We start from the raw sequence: 18,207 nt of genomic DNA, 5'->3' as shown, positions 1-18,207 counted from the left end.
TACAAACACTCGCTTAGAGACCCCGTGGCCCGGGTTCTCTGGGAGAGCAGTGTTGAGAGGCGCCGTCTTCCGGATGGGGACGCACCAAGGGGATGGGAAGTGGAATCTGCCCTCATACGTCCAGGGGCCCCTCTGGATGTGGTACCCAGGACCAGCCACAGTGATGAGAATTCCCGGATGCCCACGCTTACCACCAGCTTTTACCAGGAGGCTTTGGAGTTTCAGGACTGCCTAGGTCACCTTTGGAGTTCAGAGCAGGGTAAGCGTTTACTAACCCAGCAACCATGTAACTGATGTATGATTTATTCCTCTATTTCATATAAACTCATCATGTGTGTTTCTGAGGATGGCCATACACGAGTTCAGGGCGGCTCTATCCGCCGACATCTCCCTTGTGTGTTCCCGTGAGGCTGGAGGAGGCTGCAGGAACGCAGAAGTCTACCGCCAGCTTTCCAGCAGGACATGGCCTACTGCTAACCGAAAGAGACAGGGAGCGAGAGGCCAGGACGAAATTACATCCTGCTCGGACGCTACCTCCCGGCAGTCTCTGAGGGCACAAGTTAAGGCCAGCAAGAGGTAAGAAAGAGGAACGAAATGTGAGGAGTCCTCCTGTTTTATCAGGGAATTGACATGATAGCTGGATTTTCTTTCTGAGAACCATCTTAGGCTTCATTACTGAGTCTCATTAACGAACATAAATTGAGGGTGAGTTGGAGGAAAACCAGAGATGAAATATGCCTTTCCAGTCATGGACTTTATACTACCACTTGGGTAATCCATCAAGTCATTAACTCTTAAATAAAAGACAGATGGATAAGAATAGAGGTACATCCCATTAAGCTCAACCCATGTGTTCAGGGAAGTCTTTAATGATGTTTTAAAAGATGGGGAACTTCTAGGGAGATGCTTCTAATGAGCATATTATCTACAAAGTTGCAGGCATTTGAATATCACCCCCCAAACAATTAAGACGAAGAAGCTTTAAAGCAGACAACCTGTAATACTTGATGTAGAAAAAGTTCCAGCTTCCACAATCCTTTATTAAATATTTGACAAGTCGCATCACGTCTTTACAATGACTTCATTTTGTCACATTACTCTTTTGTTCAGTCAGGAAAACAATCCACAATCTCTCTTTAGGTCTCTCAAGAAAAACGAAAAGCAAAAGGAATTTGTTCAACAAAACGTTTCTACGTGTATCAAATTCAACTATATTTTAAAGCTATTCTGATTGTGAAAATGAGCATTTAGCCAGACGATGTCTTTTAAAAAATTTCCAAGTTGTTTGGTTTTTAATCACCGTATCAAATAGTACTTGGCTTTTATCAGGAGGTGAGGTTATAATAAAGTTATGAAACATCGAGAATTCATTTGGAATGCTTGAAACTGTTCACCTTAAAAGTCACTGTTTTTTTCATGTTTTGTTTGATAATAGATGCTGAATTAAGAGATGACAGCATATTCTATCATCGTCTCCCTTGGGTTCTCTGAGAGTCAGAATTCTCAGGACACAGCTTGGAGAAAACGGCAGCAGGACTAACCTCACTCCCTTTCAAAACCAGATTCCTCACGGTAGGTGTAAACGCTACACAAATACATACAGGTGTACTTGGACAGCAGATGTTGGGGTATGTGTTACACACGGAGTAGGGAAGGAGCAACAGTTACGCAAAGTTAACATGAAGGGAACCGTGACAATCCAGGTGAAATCAGTCTGAGGGAGACGGGCAGTGGTTTCTGTAGGAACGCAGATTCTGTCTGTGGACACAGGGTCACGGTCATGAGGCTTACGATGCACTGATACACGTCGCGAAGGTAGCACACAGAGGCCTGTCACCAACGCCGTGAGACTCTACCATCACTCGTACAAACACAAAACCGACTGACGAACAGACATGCGTCCTAAACATGCGTTGCTCTGCAGGTAACACCTTTAACGAAGGGGAGGGGTCTAAACGAGAGGTTTTCTTGGATGATTCTGTACCAACAGAAAGCTCTCCTTTCCTATAAAACATACAAGCCCACATCCTAACGCTACAGCTTTGTCTCTGACGCGCTGAAAACACTCTGGGGACCGGGGCGGGGGTATGTGAATGCAGATGTATATACACTGTTCGTTAAGGCTTTGATAAATTAAAAAAAAAAAAAAGTGGTCCAAAGTATATCACATTTTGCTTCCCAGTTTTAAAATCTAAAGTACAAAGTGGAGTTTATTAAGGATTATTTTAAAAAACACATCTTGGACCTAAAATTGGCAGTTTTGACTTACCAGGGTGTACCCCAAAGTCTGAATAAGACAGAGGTAGTGCAGGACCTCCTGGGGGCCGGAGGGGGGTCCCCTGCACGGCTTCGCCCCCTGCCGGCAGGCAGGAGACGACACCGGGGTCTGCCAGGGCTGCGGAGTCGGGGTAAGGAGGCAAGAGGGGCCCAGTGCACGGCTGGGCAAGGGCTTGAGGACTGGTTAACCCAGGTGCTCTCTCTATGGATCCTGACATTTCAGAGGCGAGATACAGGACTTAGAAAAACAGCGGAGTCACGTGAGAAACAATTAGTAACTGTGAGGACAATTAGTAGTTGGCGGCACACGAGCTGTTTTCAAGGGAGCCAGTTTGGACCTGGCAAGTTCGCACGGCAACGGTCCATGCTGTCCATTGAACGGTGTGAGATGCAGAGAGTGGTTCAAGTATTTTGCGAACCATCCTTCTCAGAATCTGTCCCTGCATCCTTATGTGGGAGGAACAAACCATGTCAGGTTGCTTGAAGCATTTGTCATATGGCCTTAGGGTATCTGGTGGGAGCTACCAAAGCACCTTGGTAAGTAAAGGGATCATCACTCCCTGTCGCAGAGGCGGCAGGTAGACGAGCAGACCCTGCCTGGAGCCAATCCCTACCGGGCAGGACTCCCCAAATTCACTGTTAGGCCGACAAGAGAGGGGGCTAGAAACACACAGGACTTTTACAGGTGACTGGGTTAGCTGATGTTTAAAAACCTTTCAACCACATGCAATATTGCAAATTCTGGAACTGACTTCTTAATCTCATGGCAAAATGGCCCATAATGGCTCTTTTCCAGGGGACTAGAGAAACTGGATCCCAGTCATTTCTAGGAAGGCATCACTGTTAGAGCAATCTGGGGTGGCGATGCCATCCTCCGCCCCCAGGCCTGCTGAGCGGGGTGGACAGAGGCCTCTGCTCTGCCCGCTGTGCCTCTCCCTTGCCGCCTCCTGAGGCTACAGCGTGAAGGTGGTGGACAGCGGTCGTCAGGATCGAGAGAAAGCAAGGTACGTGGCCCTCTTAGACAAACAGTGAAGCGCTGAGAGTTGCTGAGAACTGGGGAAGCTTATTTGGATTCAAGGAAGCCAAAGCCCCCAAACTCTAAACCCAGCACTTTCGAGCTGTCACTGAAATCAGATAATAAGGGAGAGATGAACCAAACCGTCATTCACAATTACCGCCTTCCAAGTATTCACGGGGGTCTATTTCGGTAATTCTTATCTGTTCTTGGCACAGAAATGACCTTAGAATGGGTTTTCTTTCGTGTTTTCAGTACTTTGCCTAATTTGCATTCGGTGAACATTCTGATTTAAGAATTTATGAAATGACAGAAGAATCCCAGTTCTTCGACAAGGATTGTTGGATTTCTTCCCTATAATTACACACTTACAAAACCCATCGCAGCACACTGCTCTCCCAGGCTGTGACATGAATCATAAAAAGGAAGCCGAGGGGCTAAGAGAAGAAGACACTTGTTACATCAACTGAAGGGAGAAATTCCCACCAAGAGGTAAAAATAATGAGCAATATGGTTTTTTTCCCCTAATTACTCAATATCTAGGTTTTCTGATCACTATTGGATTTTTAAAAATCAACGTGAGAAGGGAACCCTCAGCTCTGTAGAACTCCACCTTCTTTTAGATGCCAAGGGCTCTGTAGCCCCAACTCAACCTCAAACATTCGTGGCTTCCCACAAGCCACCTGGAAGATCCTAAGTGGAGGCCCTGAAACCACAATTCTTTTGGTCTCATCTACGACTGGCAAGCAATATATCCAGTTTCCCTGGACAGCCGCCACAGGGTTTAGGACAACACAGGTTAAGAAGGACAGAAGGGTTTGCTAGACCCCCTTGCCCTGCCTCAGGCATTCTCTCAAAACACAATTCTGCAACAAGGACTCAAGAGTGGCCAAGAACCTGAATCCTGCAGAACTCTCCACCCCCAGCAGGGTCAGCTGGAGAGCCAGATGTCAGGGCGTCAAATCAAGTCTCTCTGCCCTTTTAATCTAGCACGTGACGGACACAGCTTGGGCAGAACATGGTATGGAAGCATGCAACAGGTCATCGGGAACAAAACCCGGTTAGATTAAGTGTCTAGTAATCTTTGCAGTGGAGTAGAAATCACAAAATGCTTGGTGAGGGCAGGTCTCTAGGCTCAGCTTTACAGCCAGGGTGTAGACACCAGCAGCCAGATTCACAACCGATAGATATTGCACCGGAAAGGCGTGTGCCGAGAGAAGAAATCACACTCAGTGCTATGATTAAAAACAAAGCCAAAACAAAGCCAGGTATGACCTCCATGTGGTACATAAAGTGCCTTCAGAACTGGTGCGGTTACAACAAAAGCCGTGTGTTCAGCTGCCATTAGCAAACTCGCACACGCAGGAGACTGCGCAGGCCCGCTTTCTGCAGCTTCCAACCACTCGGCGCCAAGCTTCATTGGAGTGTCTCTACTACAACAGCAAGGAGGGAAATACGGTAGGAGGACTGTACAGCATCGGGAAGGGCTAAGCAGCCTCTCTCACGAGAAGCGATAGTGCAACCCTGCCTCAAATGTCTCCAGCACACGCAGTTACTTCTCAGGAATAATGGCGTGATTCCTTCAAGTCAACACAGATTTTGTCATGCTATGTTACAATTCTCTCAGTGTGCAGCTATTATGCTAAATCTGAACAACAAAAAAAGTAATATCCAGTTTTCATTCTGAGCATGGAAAAAACTGTCATGATGCCTAATGTTAGAGTATTTGTCTGCAGAGGGATTTTGGACAGAAGTCAGTCTTCCATAGCTAATCCGGTAGGGGGTAGGGCTTTCCAAGTACTTTAAAAATAAAAACATCACCGACATTAAACCTGGTATGAAATTCAAATACAAAAAAAAAAAATATGCTCACTTTTCCAAGTACATGAGACATCTTTAATTGTAGTGAAATAAGATCTGCAAATCGGTCTAAATCATTTTAAAAAGTAAACATGAGTTGTAATACTATACCTGTAGAGTGATTAATTCCATTCGCTGTCATTATAAAGTATGGAAAATATTTATTAAGGGCTTGGCCTACAGAGGCGCAACATAAATAGAATAAGTCCTCCTGAAATGTAATCAGTATACACATCAACCAGTTGGAAATGGGTGGTGGGAAATGCAGGAACGCCACCTGGGACGGGGCCTCCCTGTCGGCCGTGGGCAGGGCGGGGGCAGGGGCTCTGCTCCGAGACCCCTCGCCGCGCGGCTCTGCCAGCGTCTCTGCAGAGTCTGTCAGGCAAATGGAAAAGCGCGAGCAGGACTTGCTCGAAGAACAGCCGCCCCGAGGCAGGCGCGCCTAATCCACCCCCTCGAAGCCTTGGGCGTTTTCCACAGCCATGAGGAGCTTCTCTCGTAAATCTTCGAAGGTTTCATACGGAGGTAAGTCAAGGCGATTAAAGCTGCAAAAGTAACAACACAGCAGAGGTAAACACCAGCATGTCTGCCCGTGAGCTGCACCCGGGCCTCCCCGACTTGGCTTAGGAGCACACTTGCTGTTTGAGCAGGACTGCAGAAGCCTCAGCACAAAAATCCTAATCCAGTGGTGACTGCCCACAGTGCACCCTGCAGGGGGCGAGAAAAGGATCTCGAATTGTCTGTAAAACCTCTCTACTACCGTCGGCCGTGGATCCTAGAAACCCACGCTGGGAAGGGAAAAGACAGGCAAAGTAACTGGCGCACACGCTGAGGCTTCCAAACTGTGGCCACCCGAGGGCTTTCCGCAGCAGGACAAACGGAGGCTGGCTGATGCCCCCCCATCTGCCGCTATTCTAGGCAGTCAGTGCTTCTGCACGCAGCGCCTGCTCTCAGCGCAGCCCCTCTGAGCAGGTCGCATTCCATTCTGCAGATGCGGGTGTTCTGCAGATGCGGGCAGCCGGTGGCCGTGTCCCAGCCTCAGCCCTGACAGCACCGCAGACCTGAGACCGGAGCCCAGGCCCCCGCAGCTCTGGGACCGACACGGAGCAGCCCTCAACCCAGAGTCAGGCAAGCCACTGGCGTGTGGCGTGAAGAGCTGCCTTCACACAAAGCCCCTACACAGCTGGAGGCCTTGGCTAGGGTGGTACAAGTCACCCTGGTGACAGTGAGACCTCCAGACACACGTGGCCTCTGTGAGCAACGATCACACGTGTTCACAGGATTGAGTTCAAATCCTGTCTCCGCCACCTGCAGCTGTGCGGCCTCAGGTGAGACAGTTCCCCCTCTGTTGGCTCTTCTGTGAAATGGGGAGACCGCTGCATGGTCAGGTGCTGGGAGGGTCCGATCACACACATAAAGGGGTCTGGCACACAGCGAGCGCCCACGGGCAGCCACCACTTCACCACTCACTCACCGGTCCCTGCCCCCGCCACACCCCAGGCACAAGGACCTGGAGCCCCAGACAGACCAGGGAGGCGGCTGCTGGCAGGCCTCCGTTGTGACGATGGCCACACCTGCTTGTGGCTTGTCTCATGTGTGTACGTGCGCACACACACACGTGCACGCCTTAGCTCATCATGCTTTCGTAAGCTAACGTTCGTGGAGCGTTTGCCCGCACCAGCACTATTCGTGGTGAGCGAGTGCAAGTTGCTCAGCTGTGTCTGACTCTTTGAACCTCACGGACTATACAGTCCATGGGATTCTCCAGGCCAGAATACCGGAGTGGGTTGCCCTTCCCTTCTCCAGGGGATCTTCCCAACCCAGGGATCAAACCCAGGTCTCCTGCATTGCAGGTGGATGCGGATTCTTTACCAGCTGAGCCACCGGGGAAGCCCAAGAGCACTGGAGTAGGTAGCCTATCCCTTCTCCAGCGGATCTTCCCCCCACCAGGAACTGAACCTGGGTCTCCTGTGCTGCAGATGGAGCCACCAGGGTGCGATTCCTTGATCACCTCAGCGAATCCTAGCATCCACCTGTAAGGTAGGTGATGCTGGATCCCTACTTATAGAGGAATCCAAGGCACAGAGAGGTTAGGGAACTTGCCCAAAACCACCCAGTAAGTGGCAGAGCCCAGATTCAGCCCCAAGCTGGCTCCAAGGCCCGGAGACTGTCAGGCTGCCTCAGTGTCTAGAACTGTGCATGCTCGGCACTGGCATAGGTTTCCAAGGATGAGTAGAGCATCTTCCTGTGTTTTAAAGCCAATGACTGTCAGCAGCAGTAAGACCCGGGCACATGAGCAGGGTGGGCCCTTTAACAACTGCTGAGTGTCTGATAAAGACACATTGAGCTCTGAGATTTTTTAACATCAAAATACACAGTAGAGCAGAACACTGTGCTTCTCAAACCAGAGGTCTCAAAAACTCAGGAATCCTGAAGGATTAAGACGAAAAGATGTTTTCAATGTTTGCCGACCTCAAATGTCATTTCACCAGCAACAAAGACCCCACTCTGCAGCTACGCTTAAAAGAGCCTTTTCCCAGGAGGTGGCTGTTGTCTTGATTTTAAGCTGGTATTTCACAGTCCAGGGCCTGCAATCCTGAGGGGCTTCAAGAGTCTGTGGCCATTTTAAAGACGGTCCATAGATTATTCAAGCTTGAGAAATACTGGAATGATGGGGGAGAGGGCAGAGAGAAGCAAGTCGGGGAGTGTGAAGAGCTGAGGTTTGGGATGTTGTCAGCTCTCGGGGTGTCAGTTGCTCCGCTGCTGAAAGGGGACTCGCAGGACCCACCTCTCAGAACCGCTGTGATGGTGACACAGGTTCACACACAGCGCTTGTTAGGGCGACGCCTGGAACACGGGAAGTGCTCAGTGTTACCATTCCTCTGATGCTGAGACACGGGTCTGGCTCTGGCCTGCCACCAACCAGCTGCATGACCTTCTTACCCTCAGGGGGTAAGCCTTGCTGTGTGGAAGATGTGTGGGCTGAAGGAGATTATTTTTAGGTGGGTCTGTGCTGCTTAGTAAAGAGGAATTTTAAATCCATGAGCAGTGACCTTTGATAGAACAAAGGAATGCAGCCGCTTCATGCTAGACACTCCACAATCATATGCGAAGAACCAGCTCCACCAAGCCCTCGCTCTCCTAGGAAATCAGGTTTTAATCTTGAAGCTTCGTTGTGTATTTTATATTTTCATCAAACACGGAAGAGCTTAAACACACATATGGCTAGATTTTATTTAGCCACATCTGTGGTCGTCGCGGGGAAGTCTGTTCACAGTGAACCAAGGATGAAGCATGGTCGTCGTGTTTCTGTGTTTCAGCAGAAGCCGGGGCTGGATGGGAGGAGAGCCACAGCAAAGAAAAAAGAGGAAATCCCACGTTGCCAGCCCTGGGTTGTCAGTGGATCTAGTGCCCTCCTCGGGGCCTGGGGAGAGCGGCCCTGGGAGAAGGCCCTGGACGCTCTCCTCCTGGGACACTTGACGAGCAGCAGGGCTGCCTTCCTCCCGGGGTTGGCCTCTGTCCTTCCAGAAGATGAGCAGCGATTCTGAACCCTGCCTGTCCTTGCCAACCACCCGGGTGGCTCTGCAATCCCACGGCCCTGGTCATACCAGACCAACTGGGTCCAAACCTCCGTGAGTGGGACCCCAGGGCCACTGTTTGTATTAAATGCTTTCTAGGGGGTTCCAATGTCCAGCCAAGGTCGAGAGACACCGGTCAGGGCCTTGTCTGGGCGGCCCTGTATTTTAGTGGCAGCTCAGCACGTGGACTCAGAGACAGAAGAAGTGTTCAACGGCAAGATATCTGTCTGTGGGTCAACAGTAGGATGTGGGATGAGCACTCAATTACTCGGTTGTCTTTGAAGAGTCTGGAAAGAAAGGGAACCATATTCCCGTGGCAGCAGCTTAACTGTAGCTGTCAGGGTGGAGATTCTAATTTGGGCAGACCTGACTTCAAGTTCTGAGATTCGGGAGCCTGTGAATTCAGACCACAAGATTCCCAAGAACCCACAGGGATACTGCCGTCTAGGTGCAGGGCCTGCCCCATACGAGATGGCCACGCCCAGTGGCGCCGCTGTGACTCCTCTTTGGGAGCTCGGTCCCCATCCTGACCATCCTGGGGCTCACCCCAGCGCTGGCAGCCTTTCAGAGGAAGGCTACTAAGCCCAGAAAACCACACTGCATTCTGAAACTGGAATAGAAGCTCCAAAAGGCCAAAACATTGTCCCCCGAGAATAAAGGCAGACGGTCAAGGACACCAACTGCTCCAGTGATCGAGCAGTTTTAGCAAGACTCAGCCTACTCTCCTGGCGCCTACGGGCAGGGACCACATCCATTCTGCTCGGAGTTCTCGGAATGGTACAAACGTCGGGGAAAATGTGCTTTCCGGCAAGGCGACAGAATCGAAGAGAAGCAAAAAAACCTTGCACAGCCCATTTCCCACAAATGCACCTGAATGAGACCTTCCTCTGAGCCGTGCCGGGCAGTGCGGGATGGCCCAGCGACTCTGGCAGCCTAAGCTTCTTGTGGGGAAGGAGGCTGGGGGGCTGACCATCCACAGGACCCCCTCCACCTGCTTCCTATGAATAAGAAACCAAAGCCTCAGTGGGGGAAACCAACCCGCGGGACCTGGGAGCCAGATTGAAAGCTCCTGAGGTCCTCTCTGTGGGTCTCAGGAAAGTCCTCGAGGGTCCCAGAGACCCTCCTCCTCTCCCCCTGTCCCTTGGAGGCCTTCTGAGTGCCACTGTGCTAAGCCTCCCTGGGCAGGGGTCCTTGGCCGGACCTGTGACCCCTCTCTGTCACAATCACATTACTAAATCCTGGAGACTCATGGGTTCTGGATAGCCATGGAAAGTCTTTTAAAGACCCTGTTGCTCCAAGAAATCTTGTTCATGGTTCTAAACCAATTTAAGGCTGGAATAAGACCTCAGCCTGCTCAGAGGCTGGGTGTTGTCACAGCCACATAGGGAGATGATACAGTGAAATCTCTGCTTCCCAGAATATTTAAGGAAAGAGGGGGACTGGAGGAGGAGCACCCCAGGGGAAGCAGGAAGGGGGGATTTAACCCTTCATTGTCAAACATACTGGGCCTTTCAACTCCTGGTTGAACCTAATCAGCACCAGTATGACGACACTCTCACCTGCATGGCTGACATTTCCCCCTCTAAATGCTCAATGGGCAGGGAGCACAGCATGTGACCCTCTTGCCCAGTATTACCCATGGCTAAGCTTTGAAAAACAAGTCCGTCTGTCGACAGTGGGTGGTTTTCCGTCACTCACCACGTGTGAGCTCTGGGCAGTTTTTCAGGACTTCCCCATTGCTCTATTGTAAACAGCTGAGGACCATTGGAACCTGGACAAAAGAAAGAGAAAACCAAGTGCTGAGTGCTCAAGGCCGCGGAGCGAGACAAGGAGGGGCTGGAGGAAAGGAGGGGAGGGGAGGGCAAGGCGTGCCTGGGGGAGCCCGGGACCCCCTCTGCAGCTGTGACGTCACAGTGTGTGAAAGAGGGGCAGCCACGGTTCTGCACCACCTCAGACCTCAACTCACGTCACCATCAGGACGGAGCCGCGCCAAGCTGAACAGAGCAGACACGACAACATATGGACGGGCAGAAGCTACAGCCTTTCAGCCCAGCCCTGCAAGCTTAAATTTAAAACTACTTCTGGGCGGGGGGCGCTGGTGGGGACATAAATATCATGACCTTTAATATGCAGAGCAGAAAGTGATTTTTTTAATCTACAGGAAACACTGAAGAATCCTGCCTTGTGGAGGGGTGCGGTAAGTTTAACGTTCAGCTTACAACGACATGGATGATTCTGCAAAATCTAGTTGTTTTGGAAAATATACCAAAAAAACAAAAGAGAAAAGAAAGAGAAGAGAGGACCAAACTTATGGTTCTCTGTACAAAAAGTAAAAACAGTCCCCTGCTTTTATACAGAGCTAACTACACAAACAGAGGATGAGATGGCTGGATGGCATCACTGACCAATGGACATTAGTTTGGGTGAACTCTAGGAGTTGGTGATGGACAGGGAGGCCTGGTGTGCTGCGGTCCATGGGGTCGCAGAGTCGGACGTGACTGCGCGACCACAGCAACACAAAGAGCTGAGGATACAGCATGCTGCCACACCCTTCATGTGGAGTGTCTATGGGTCCAGGCAAAACCCACTCGGCTAGAGGCCTGGGGGCAGTCTTCTGGAGCCACAGCCGATACCCAGTAAACACTCATGGGGTGAGGGGAGGGCAAGACCTCTTGGTATCCTGCTCACCATAAAGCTCGGCAAATCCATTCATAGGTACTCGGGACGTCCCTGTGACAAACTGCAGTAACCGGATGCGCTTCTCGGCGTCCATCAGCAGCACAGCCTGCGGACGGGGCGAGGGCAAAGGTCAGCACGTGCCACGGGATGTGCAACGCGGACCGGCAAACCTTCATCCTGCGTGCACTGAGGCGGAAGTCCTAGACGGTCTTCCACCCGGACGGGGTAAGGCCGGGAAGCATTTTTTTTTAATGGCCACAACACTGGCTTCTAATATCAGAGACCGAGGGATCACAATGTCCCTTTCTTCATGTGCCCATTGGTCAAAAATAAGTGGTTAAAAAAAAGGCGAACTCGTCGATGGCACTGAGCTCATGTTTCTGTGAGGCTTGCCGGTCCTCTCAAGCCAATCAGAAACACACGTGATCCTCTCAGCCATTAGGAAACACACACAGTTTGAAAAGCGTCAGCTCCAGGGGAACCCAGGTTATGAGGCAGGATTTCTGACTGTGGAGAAATTCTCTAAAGATAACATTTTAGAAAAAGAGAAACGGAAGCCAGGCTGGGCCTCTGAAATAACCGGTGTATCTTACTTATCTGGATTATTCTAAGAATCTAGTTGGCTTCGCTAGTAAAGTCACTTGAATTGATATTAAAAAAAAAAAAATCCAAAATCAAAGCTGAGTTGAGACCTGGACTAAGATTTTAGGATTTGATGATTCTGCTTTCTTCCTGTTCTCTCTACTTATCTGCCGCACTTGAAATCTTATTAGTAACAGATATTTAGAAATTAAGATAATTCAAATAGATTTCTTATTTCTATAAGTAAATAACCAGCGCTTCCCCCCCACCCCTGGAATTGTTCTTTCAAAGTCAGTTTACACTCCCTTCTTCAGACCTGCTCACTATTTCACTTCTCTCCTAAAATGAACAGGATTTTAGAGAGTAAAATCCTGTTCATTTTAGAGAGTAAAATCACTGACCTTTAGAGAGTAAATCAGATTTCATTTGCATCTCTGATTGAAAGATGTAAAGATCAAAATGGTTGTTGGAATTCACAAAAACAGTTGAGAAAATGGTTTTTTAAACCAAAATGGCATCTTGGAAAAGCCAGCCCCAAAGCATGTATTTGTCCCAAGAAGCCTTTCATTCTTATCCACACTCTGGAGGACTCGTTCCAATTCTCGAATCCAGCTGTCTGCTTTTTAGGGTCACCCTACTCACCGGTTTCCTCAGACAAAAGCACTTGAGTAGGTGACCGAGGAAGACAGCGTGGCTTTCTCAGGACCAGTGAGGACAGGCATCCACCACGGCCACAGAGAGCAGCGGGAAGGGCTCTGTCTGGCTCAGCAGGCCTCTTCCCTCCCCAGCAGGCCTCGGAGCCCCAAACCCAGCGGCGGACCTCGGAAGGCAGCACAGGCCCTGGGCCCCGGATTTACCTTCCAGAACCACTGGATCACGGGGTGGTTCGGGCAGTAGCCATTCTTGTAAATAGAATGTTGTCGCCAGTCGTTCACATCCACGTCGCCAAGGCCACACATCAGCAACTGGAGGAGACAGACCAGAGGTGAACAGGGTGTATCGTGAAAGCTGAAGAAATACACATGGAGAAAAGGCCTTCTCTCAATGCCAGCATCGCGTCACGTGCAAAGCCAGACGATCCAGTGAACTGTAAGAACAACTGAAGGGGAACACGTGTGCCACACCCTACCTGCCGCCTCGGGTCAGAGACAGAGAGGTAACGAGGGGCCCTGAGTCCAAAGCCTGGACGGACCACCGCGTCTCATACTGGAAATGAAAAGTCCAAACTGATCGCCCTCCTGGCCCCTCTGATCTCAGCTCAGTGCCCACGGATTTGCTTATGCTCTGTTTACATCTGCTCGTGACGCTGGCTGGCTGCTCTTCTGAGAGGTTATCTGTCTCAGTGTGTGAAAATACCTCTCCACCCACAACAGAATTTGTACTTTATGATAGCAAGAACGTGTCTTCCCCAGACGGATCCACCAGCTCAGGGCATCACCTCACCTCCTGGCGAGCAGACCCGTCCTGAGGCTGTGATTGCTCCTCTGCCTCACCGGCCTGGGTCCACTTTCCTTACTGTCTAACCCTCTGCTTCCCAGGTGGCTCGGCGGTAAAGAATCCGCCTGCCAACCTGGAGACATGGGTTCAATACCTGGGTTGGGAAGATCCCCGAGAGAAGGAAATGACTACCCACTCCAGTATTCTTGCCTGGATTCCATGGACAGAAGAGCCTCACGGTCTACAGTCTGTGGGGTTGCAAAGAGTCGGATATGACTTAGCAACTAAACCACCATCACCAACCCTCGGCAGGGCAGCTTCCTGTGGACAGATGAGTGATATTCCCACAGAGGCACCAGCAGAAAATGGAAAAACAACTAAACCAGAGGCCTGAAAGGTGGGCTCGTAGGCCTGACTGTGCTCAGAACCTGCTGGATAAACCTGTGAGGTCATTGGCCTCTCCCGGCCTCAGTTTGCCCACCTTTCAAACGAAGGGCTTCCTCGACATGCTTTCTATGACATCATCTACCCGGACATTTCCATTTGAAGGTAGGAGAAAGGAAAGCCAGTCCCCAGGAGCCGCTTCACTGGACGAGAGCCCCCGAGTCCCGTCAGCAGCCTCTGCACAGACACAGCCTGCCTTGTCCTGCTTCCCTTGACACAAAGGTGAAGAGGTCCCTCTGCTCTGCAGACGCCCCGCTCTCTACATCACTCTAAGAAGCTGGCACAACCTGTTGTGAAGCCACCTCCTGCTACCACCGCCTTGCTGCTTTCTGGTGTGCTTCCTCCCTCAACACGACCCCTTCAAGTTCACGGCGACCTCTGCTCTAGGAGCCGTCATAGACGCTCAGGCTCACCTCCGGGCCGAGCCCCCCTCAGCGCTCACAGTGGGTGCACAGAAAACCCGAGTCCTCAGCCGGCCGCCACCCGGGGAGCAGGGTGGTGACCCTCCCCTGGCTGCTGCCACCCCAGCTCTACTGGAAGCAGCAGTTTCCCCGCCAAGCCAGGCCCGGCGGTGAACCAGCTCAGCGCGGCAGGCCTCTGTCTGCCGCATCCCGACCTGCCCTCTCCCAGGAAGGAATACACAGGTAACGGCTACTGTTCCCTGCTCCCCAGTCGGCAAACAGGCCCCCGAGAGACCTGCGGTAGAACTGACCTAAGCTTACTTGCTAGGACACTGCGGATGGGAGAATATTACAATGTCAGCAGTGAAGCAACTTAAATAAAATCTCCTTTATGTAAAATGTTTACAAACCTCCAGTTCATTTTCATCAAAGATTTTAATCAAATCAATAGGGAGCAGTTCCGTGAATCCCTGAAAGAAAAAAAAAAATCACTCTCAATACCTTTCTCTCTGAAAGAGACAAATTTTACAGGGCCAACCAGCTTTGTGTGGTTATCTAGGAAAAAACACATTGTTCCCTGATGATTTATAGCTATCAGTGACAGTATTCAGTGATTTTAGTTCCAATAAAAATAGCATAATCACAACATAAAAGATTTAAAGAGCGGCAGACTCCAGAGGATTCGGGTACTTGAGTAATTCCTAAAACACTATGAAAATATGAGTTGCTGTAAGCAGGCAGCGGATTCCAAAAGCCATTTATGACACACTGCCGGGAGTCAGCGGAGAAGGCGATGGCACCCCGCTCCAGTACTCTTGCCTGGAAAATCCCATGGACGGAGGGCCTGGTGGGCTGCAGTCCATGGAGTCGCTAGGAGTCGGACACAACTGAGCGACTTCACTTTATTTTTTCACTTTCATGCATTGGAGAAGGAAATGGCAGCCCACTCCAGTGTTCTTGCCTGGAGAATCCCAGGGACGGGCACGCCTGGTGGGCTGCCGTCTATGGGGTCACACAGAGTCAGACACGACTGAAGCGACTTAGCAGCAGCAGCAGCTGCAGCAGCCGGGAGTCAGGGTGCCCTCAGACACACAGGCCATAGGCGTGCAAGCGAACCGTTTACAAATAAGGTACCAAAGGCAGAGATGAAACCCCAGAGGCGGCCGTGTGATCAGCAGAGAGGAGACAGGGAGTACAGAGAACCAGCCCAGTGCCCAGCTTAGTTGGTTAGTTATCACTAACTGATGGCTCAGACGGTAAAGAATCCACCTGCAATGCAGATGTGGGTTTGATCCCTGGGTCAGTAAGATCCCCTGGAGGAGCAAATGGCAACCCACTCCAGTATTCTTGCCTGGAGAATCCCATGGACAGAGGAGCCTGGAGGGCTACAGTCCGTGGGGTCGCAGAGTCAGACACGACTGAGCGACTTCACTTTCACTGACTACTGCACTGATCCAGGACGGATGCTCCGTGCTGCTGGCCCGTTTCTGCAAGTGAGATCACCTGGAGTGAGGCCAGCTGGGTTTCTTGTGTAATTAAGGTATGAAACCTGCGGTTCTCAAGAGCGTTCAATACACACGTTACACCCAAGGTCCCAGAATTTTTCCGAGTGCCCTGCCTGCTGCTGCTGCTGCTGCTGCTAAGTCATGTCAGTCGTGTCTGACTGTGTGTGACCCCATAGCCGGCAGCCCACCTGCCTAGGTTGGTGCTTTATTCACTGTGAGCAGGTAAGTGGGTGAGGGATGAGCTTGAGAGCATCAGCCAATGAGAACCCAGCGTCGGTTCAGTGAGAACGGAAGCCTGGAGTGGACACCTGGGGTTTGTTCTCTTTAGGACTTAAAAAGAAACTGCACTTCGGGTCACAGTGAGCCATTTAAAGAGATGACGGACCCTGTTCTCTGTGACGGGCCTCTCCTCGGGGGCCTTGTGGCATCACTGACGTTAACTACCCGGGTCTGAGAAGTAACCGCTTCACACTTTAATAGGGTGAGGAATTGTTCAGCCAGCCACGAAGAAAGAGCAGGGGATTAAAAAAAAAAAAAAACAACGTCCGACCGATGAAGGGGAAGGCACCGCTCCCGGGGAGGGATGGTATGAATGGAAGCTGCCCAGGTCCTCCCATCTCTCAGAACCCTCGGTCACTGCAGCAAAAGGCTGAGATGCTCCCAGCCTTCCCGGGCACCACTGAGACCTGCAGGACGATGGTTCTAGCCTCTGTGGGGGGAGCCTGCCCTCTGGATCAAGTCTGTAAAGGTTTCTCTTTAAAAAACAGTTACAGCGAATTAGAAACTAAGAGCAGCGAAGCTAGAAAAGTGAAAGTGAAGTCGCTCAGTCGCGTCCGACTCCTCGCGACCCCATGGACTGTAGCCGACCAGGCGCCTCTGCCCACGGGACTTTCCAGGGAAGAGTACCGGAGTGGGGTGCCATTTCCAAAGCAAAAAATGGAAGGGCGGCAGGGCCGAGGCTCTCACTCCTGTCCTGGGGCTGGAGGCGGTGGGAGTGGGGTCCCCACACCTGCGCCCGTGTGGGGGCGTGTGATGGCCCCCCGCCTCGTGCCCACTCCCAGGAGGAGGGTGGTCCTCTCCCAATCTCAGGGCGCAGGCCCGGCTCCCAGTGTGCCCGGCTCACCTCCAGGAAGGCGTTCATCTGCTTCTGGACCCTGTTCACGAACCTCCACTGGATGACGAGGCTGCGGGAGGAAAGGGACAGCAGTTAACCAGCCCTCACCCCGCTTTCATCCCTTCCCGCACGGCTGCAGCAGCTGCTCGTCGCAGGGGAGGAGCAGGGCCCGAGGCGGGCCAAGGGGAGGGCGGGGCCGCCGCTGCCGCGCCCTGGATGCTTTCCAGAACAGGGGCACGCGTGGAGCCTCGAGTCTCACTGAGGATTTAAAAAAAGTAAGACTGGTTCTCCCCTCTCCCCTCCACCAAGCCTCAGTTTACCAAAGCTGCTTTATAAATGTGACTGTCCAGAGAAAAGGGAATATGGGCTTTGAATACAAACATAACTGGGCATCATGGCACATACACACAAACCCACGTATGTACATACCCACACTTACGTACAACCATGTACATATTTTCAAGGGGAATACCCAGCACAACATATGTGATTATATGATATTTCATTCTAGTATCCAATGTGCTGGTTTTCAAGGAAGACATACAATTTATCAGCATTTTACCACTAACATTAATACTTTAATACCAACATTTGGAGGACTGGTGGTAAAAAAACCTCTGAGTCACAGAAATCCACTGAAACCATGCTCCCTGTGACAACGTTTAGCGCACAGCAGCATTTACTGCCAGGCGAATCTGCTTTGGAGTCCACCTGAGGCGCTCTGTCGTGAAACAGCACGGGGACCTCGTCACCAAGGGCTCTCACTTATGCGGGCGGTGCGGGGGGGGGCGCCATGGCAACGGCACCCGGGGACCAGCCTGCCGCCCGCTCACTGCTCAGCATTTCGGGGGCTCCCTGGCTGTGCTGTGATCACCAGGCAACAGCCTCCTGCACCGGGGGTGCAGGGGGCACAGAGAAGCTGGGAGTTCAACCCGACTTCTGGCGGTGAAGCCAGTGGAGACGCTGCCTGAGGCCCTGCCCCCGACCCCGACCTGAAACCCGAAAGAATTAACTGCAAAGAAAGACGCACAACATGTATCACGAGGTCCAGACCCTCTGACTTCTGACCCTAGTCCCCCTGGGGTGGGGGGCTGCCAGAAGTCGACTCCAAGTCTGTGCTTCTGAACGAAGACAATGGTGTCCGCCAGAACACCATTTACTTGTGGAGACTGTCCAGTTCAGCCAAGTGCCAATTAACGTGCACAGGCAAGAACTGCAGTATCTTACTTCTAGCCTTTGACTAAGAGTGCTAAGTTTTCAAACTTGCGAGTGGAGAAGTCCGTCCTTTGTCAGGGTCTCTAGGGACTCGACGCTC

At 51.2% G+C, this 18,207-nt stretch overlaps 1 protein-coding gene across 11 annotated transcripts in view; it reads right to left on the bottom strand.

The window, feature by feature from the left end:
* Nucleotides 1-1,019: 1,019 nt before the first annotated feature.
* Nucleotides 1,020-18,207, bottom strand: part of NEDD4L (NEDD4 like E3 ubiquitin protein ligase) — a 380,166-nt gene continuing 362,978 nt past the window's right edge. For all 11 annotated transcript variants that reach the window (XM_070361948.1, XM_070361949.1, XM_070361951.1 and 8 more), the window contains 6 exons: nucleotides 16,902-16,962; nucleotides 14,684-14,743; nucleotides 12,849-12,956; nucleotides 11,419-11,515; nucleotides 10,429-10,501; nucleotides 1,020-5,697 (listed from right to left, as the gene is read on the bottom strand). In XM_070361948.1, coding sequence (XP_070218049.1) covers nucleotides 5,595-5,697; nucleotides 10,429-10,501; nucleotides 11,419-11,515; nucleotides 12,849-12,956; nucleotides 14,684-14,743; nucleotides 16,902-16,962 — 502 coding nt within the window. In that variant the 3' untranslated portion in view covers nucleotides 1,020-5,594. The remainder of the gene's footprint in view (nucleotides 5,698-10,428; nucleotides 10,502-11,418; nucleotides 11,516-12,848; nucleotides 12,957-14,683; nucleotides 14,744-16,901; nucleotides 16,963-18,207) is intronic.

The sequence above is a fragment of the Bos mutus genome, chromosome 24, assembly GCF_027580195.1.
Source record: "Bos mutus isolate GX-2022 chromosome 24, NWIPB_WYAK_1.1, whole genome shotgun sequence".
In the NCBI taxonomy this organism is placed as follows: Eukaryota; Metazoa; Chordata; class Mammalia; order Artiodactyla; family Bovidae; genus Bos; species Bos mutus.
The sequence above is the reverse complement of the archived record's forward strand: the minus strand, read 5'-3'. Positions and strand labels throughout refer to the sequence as shown.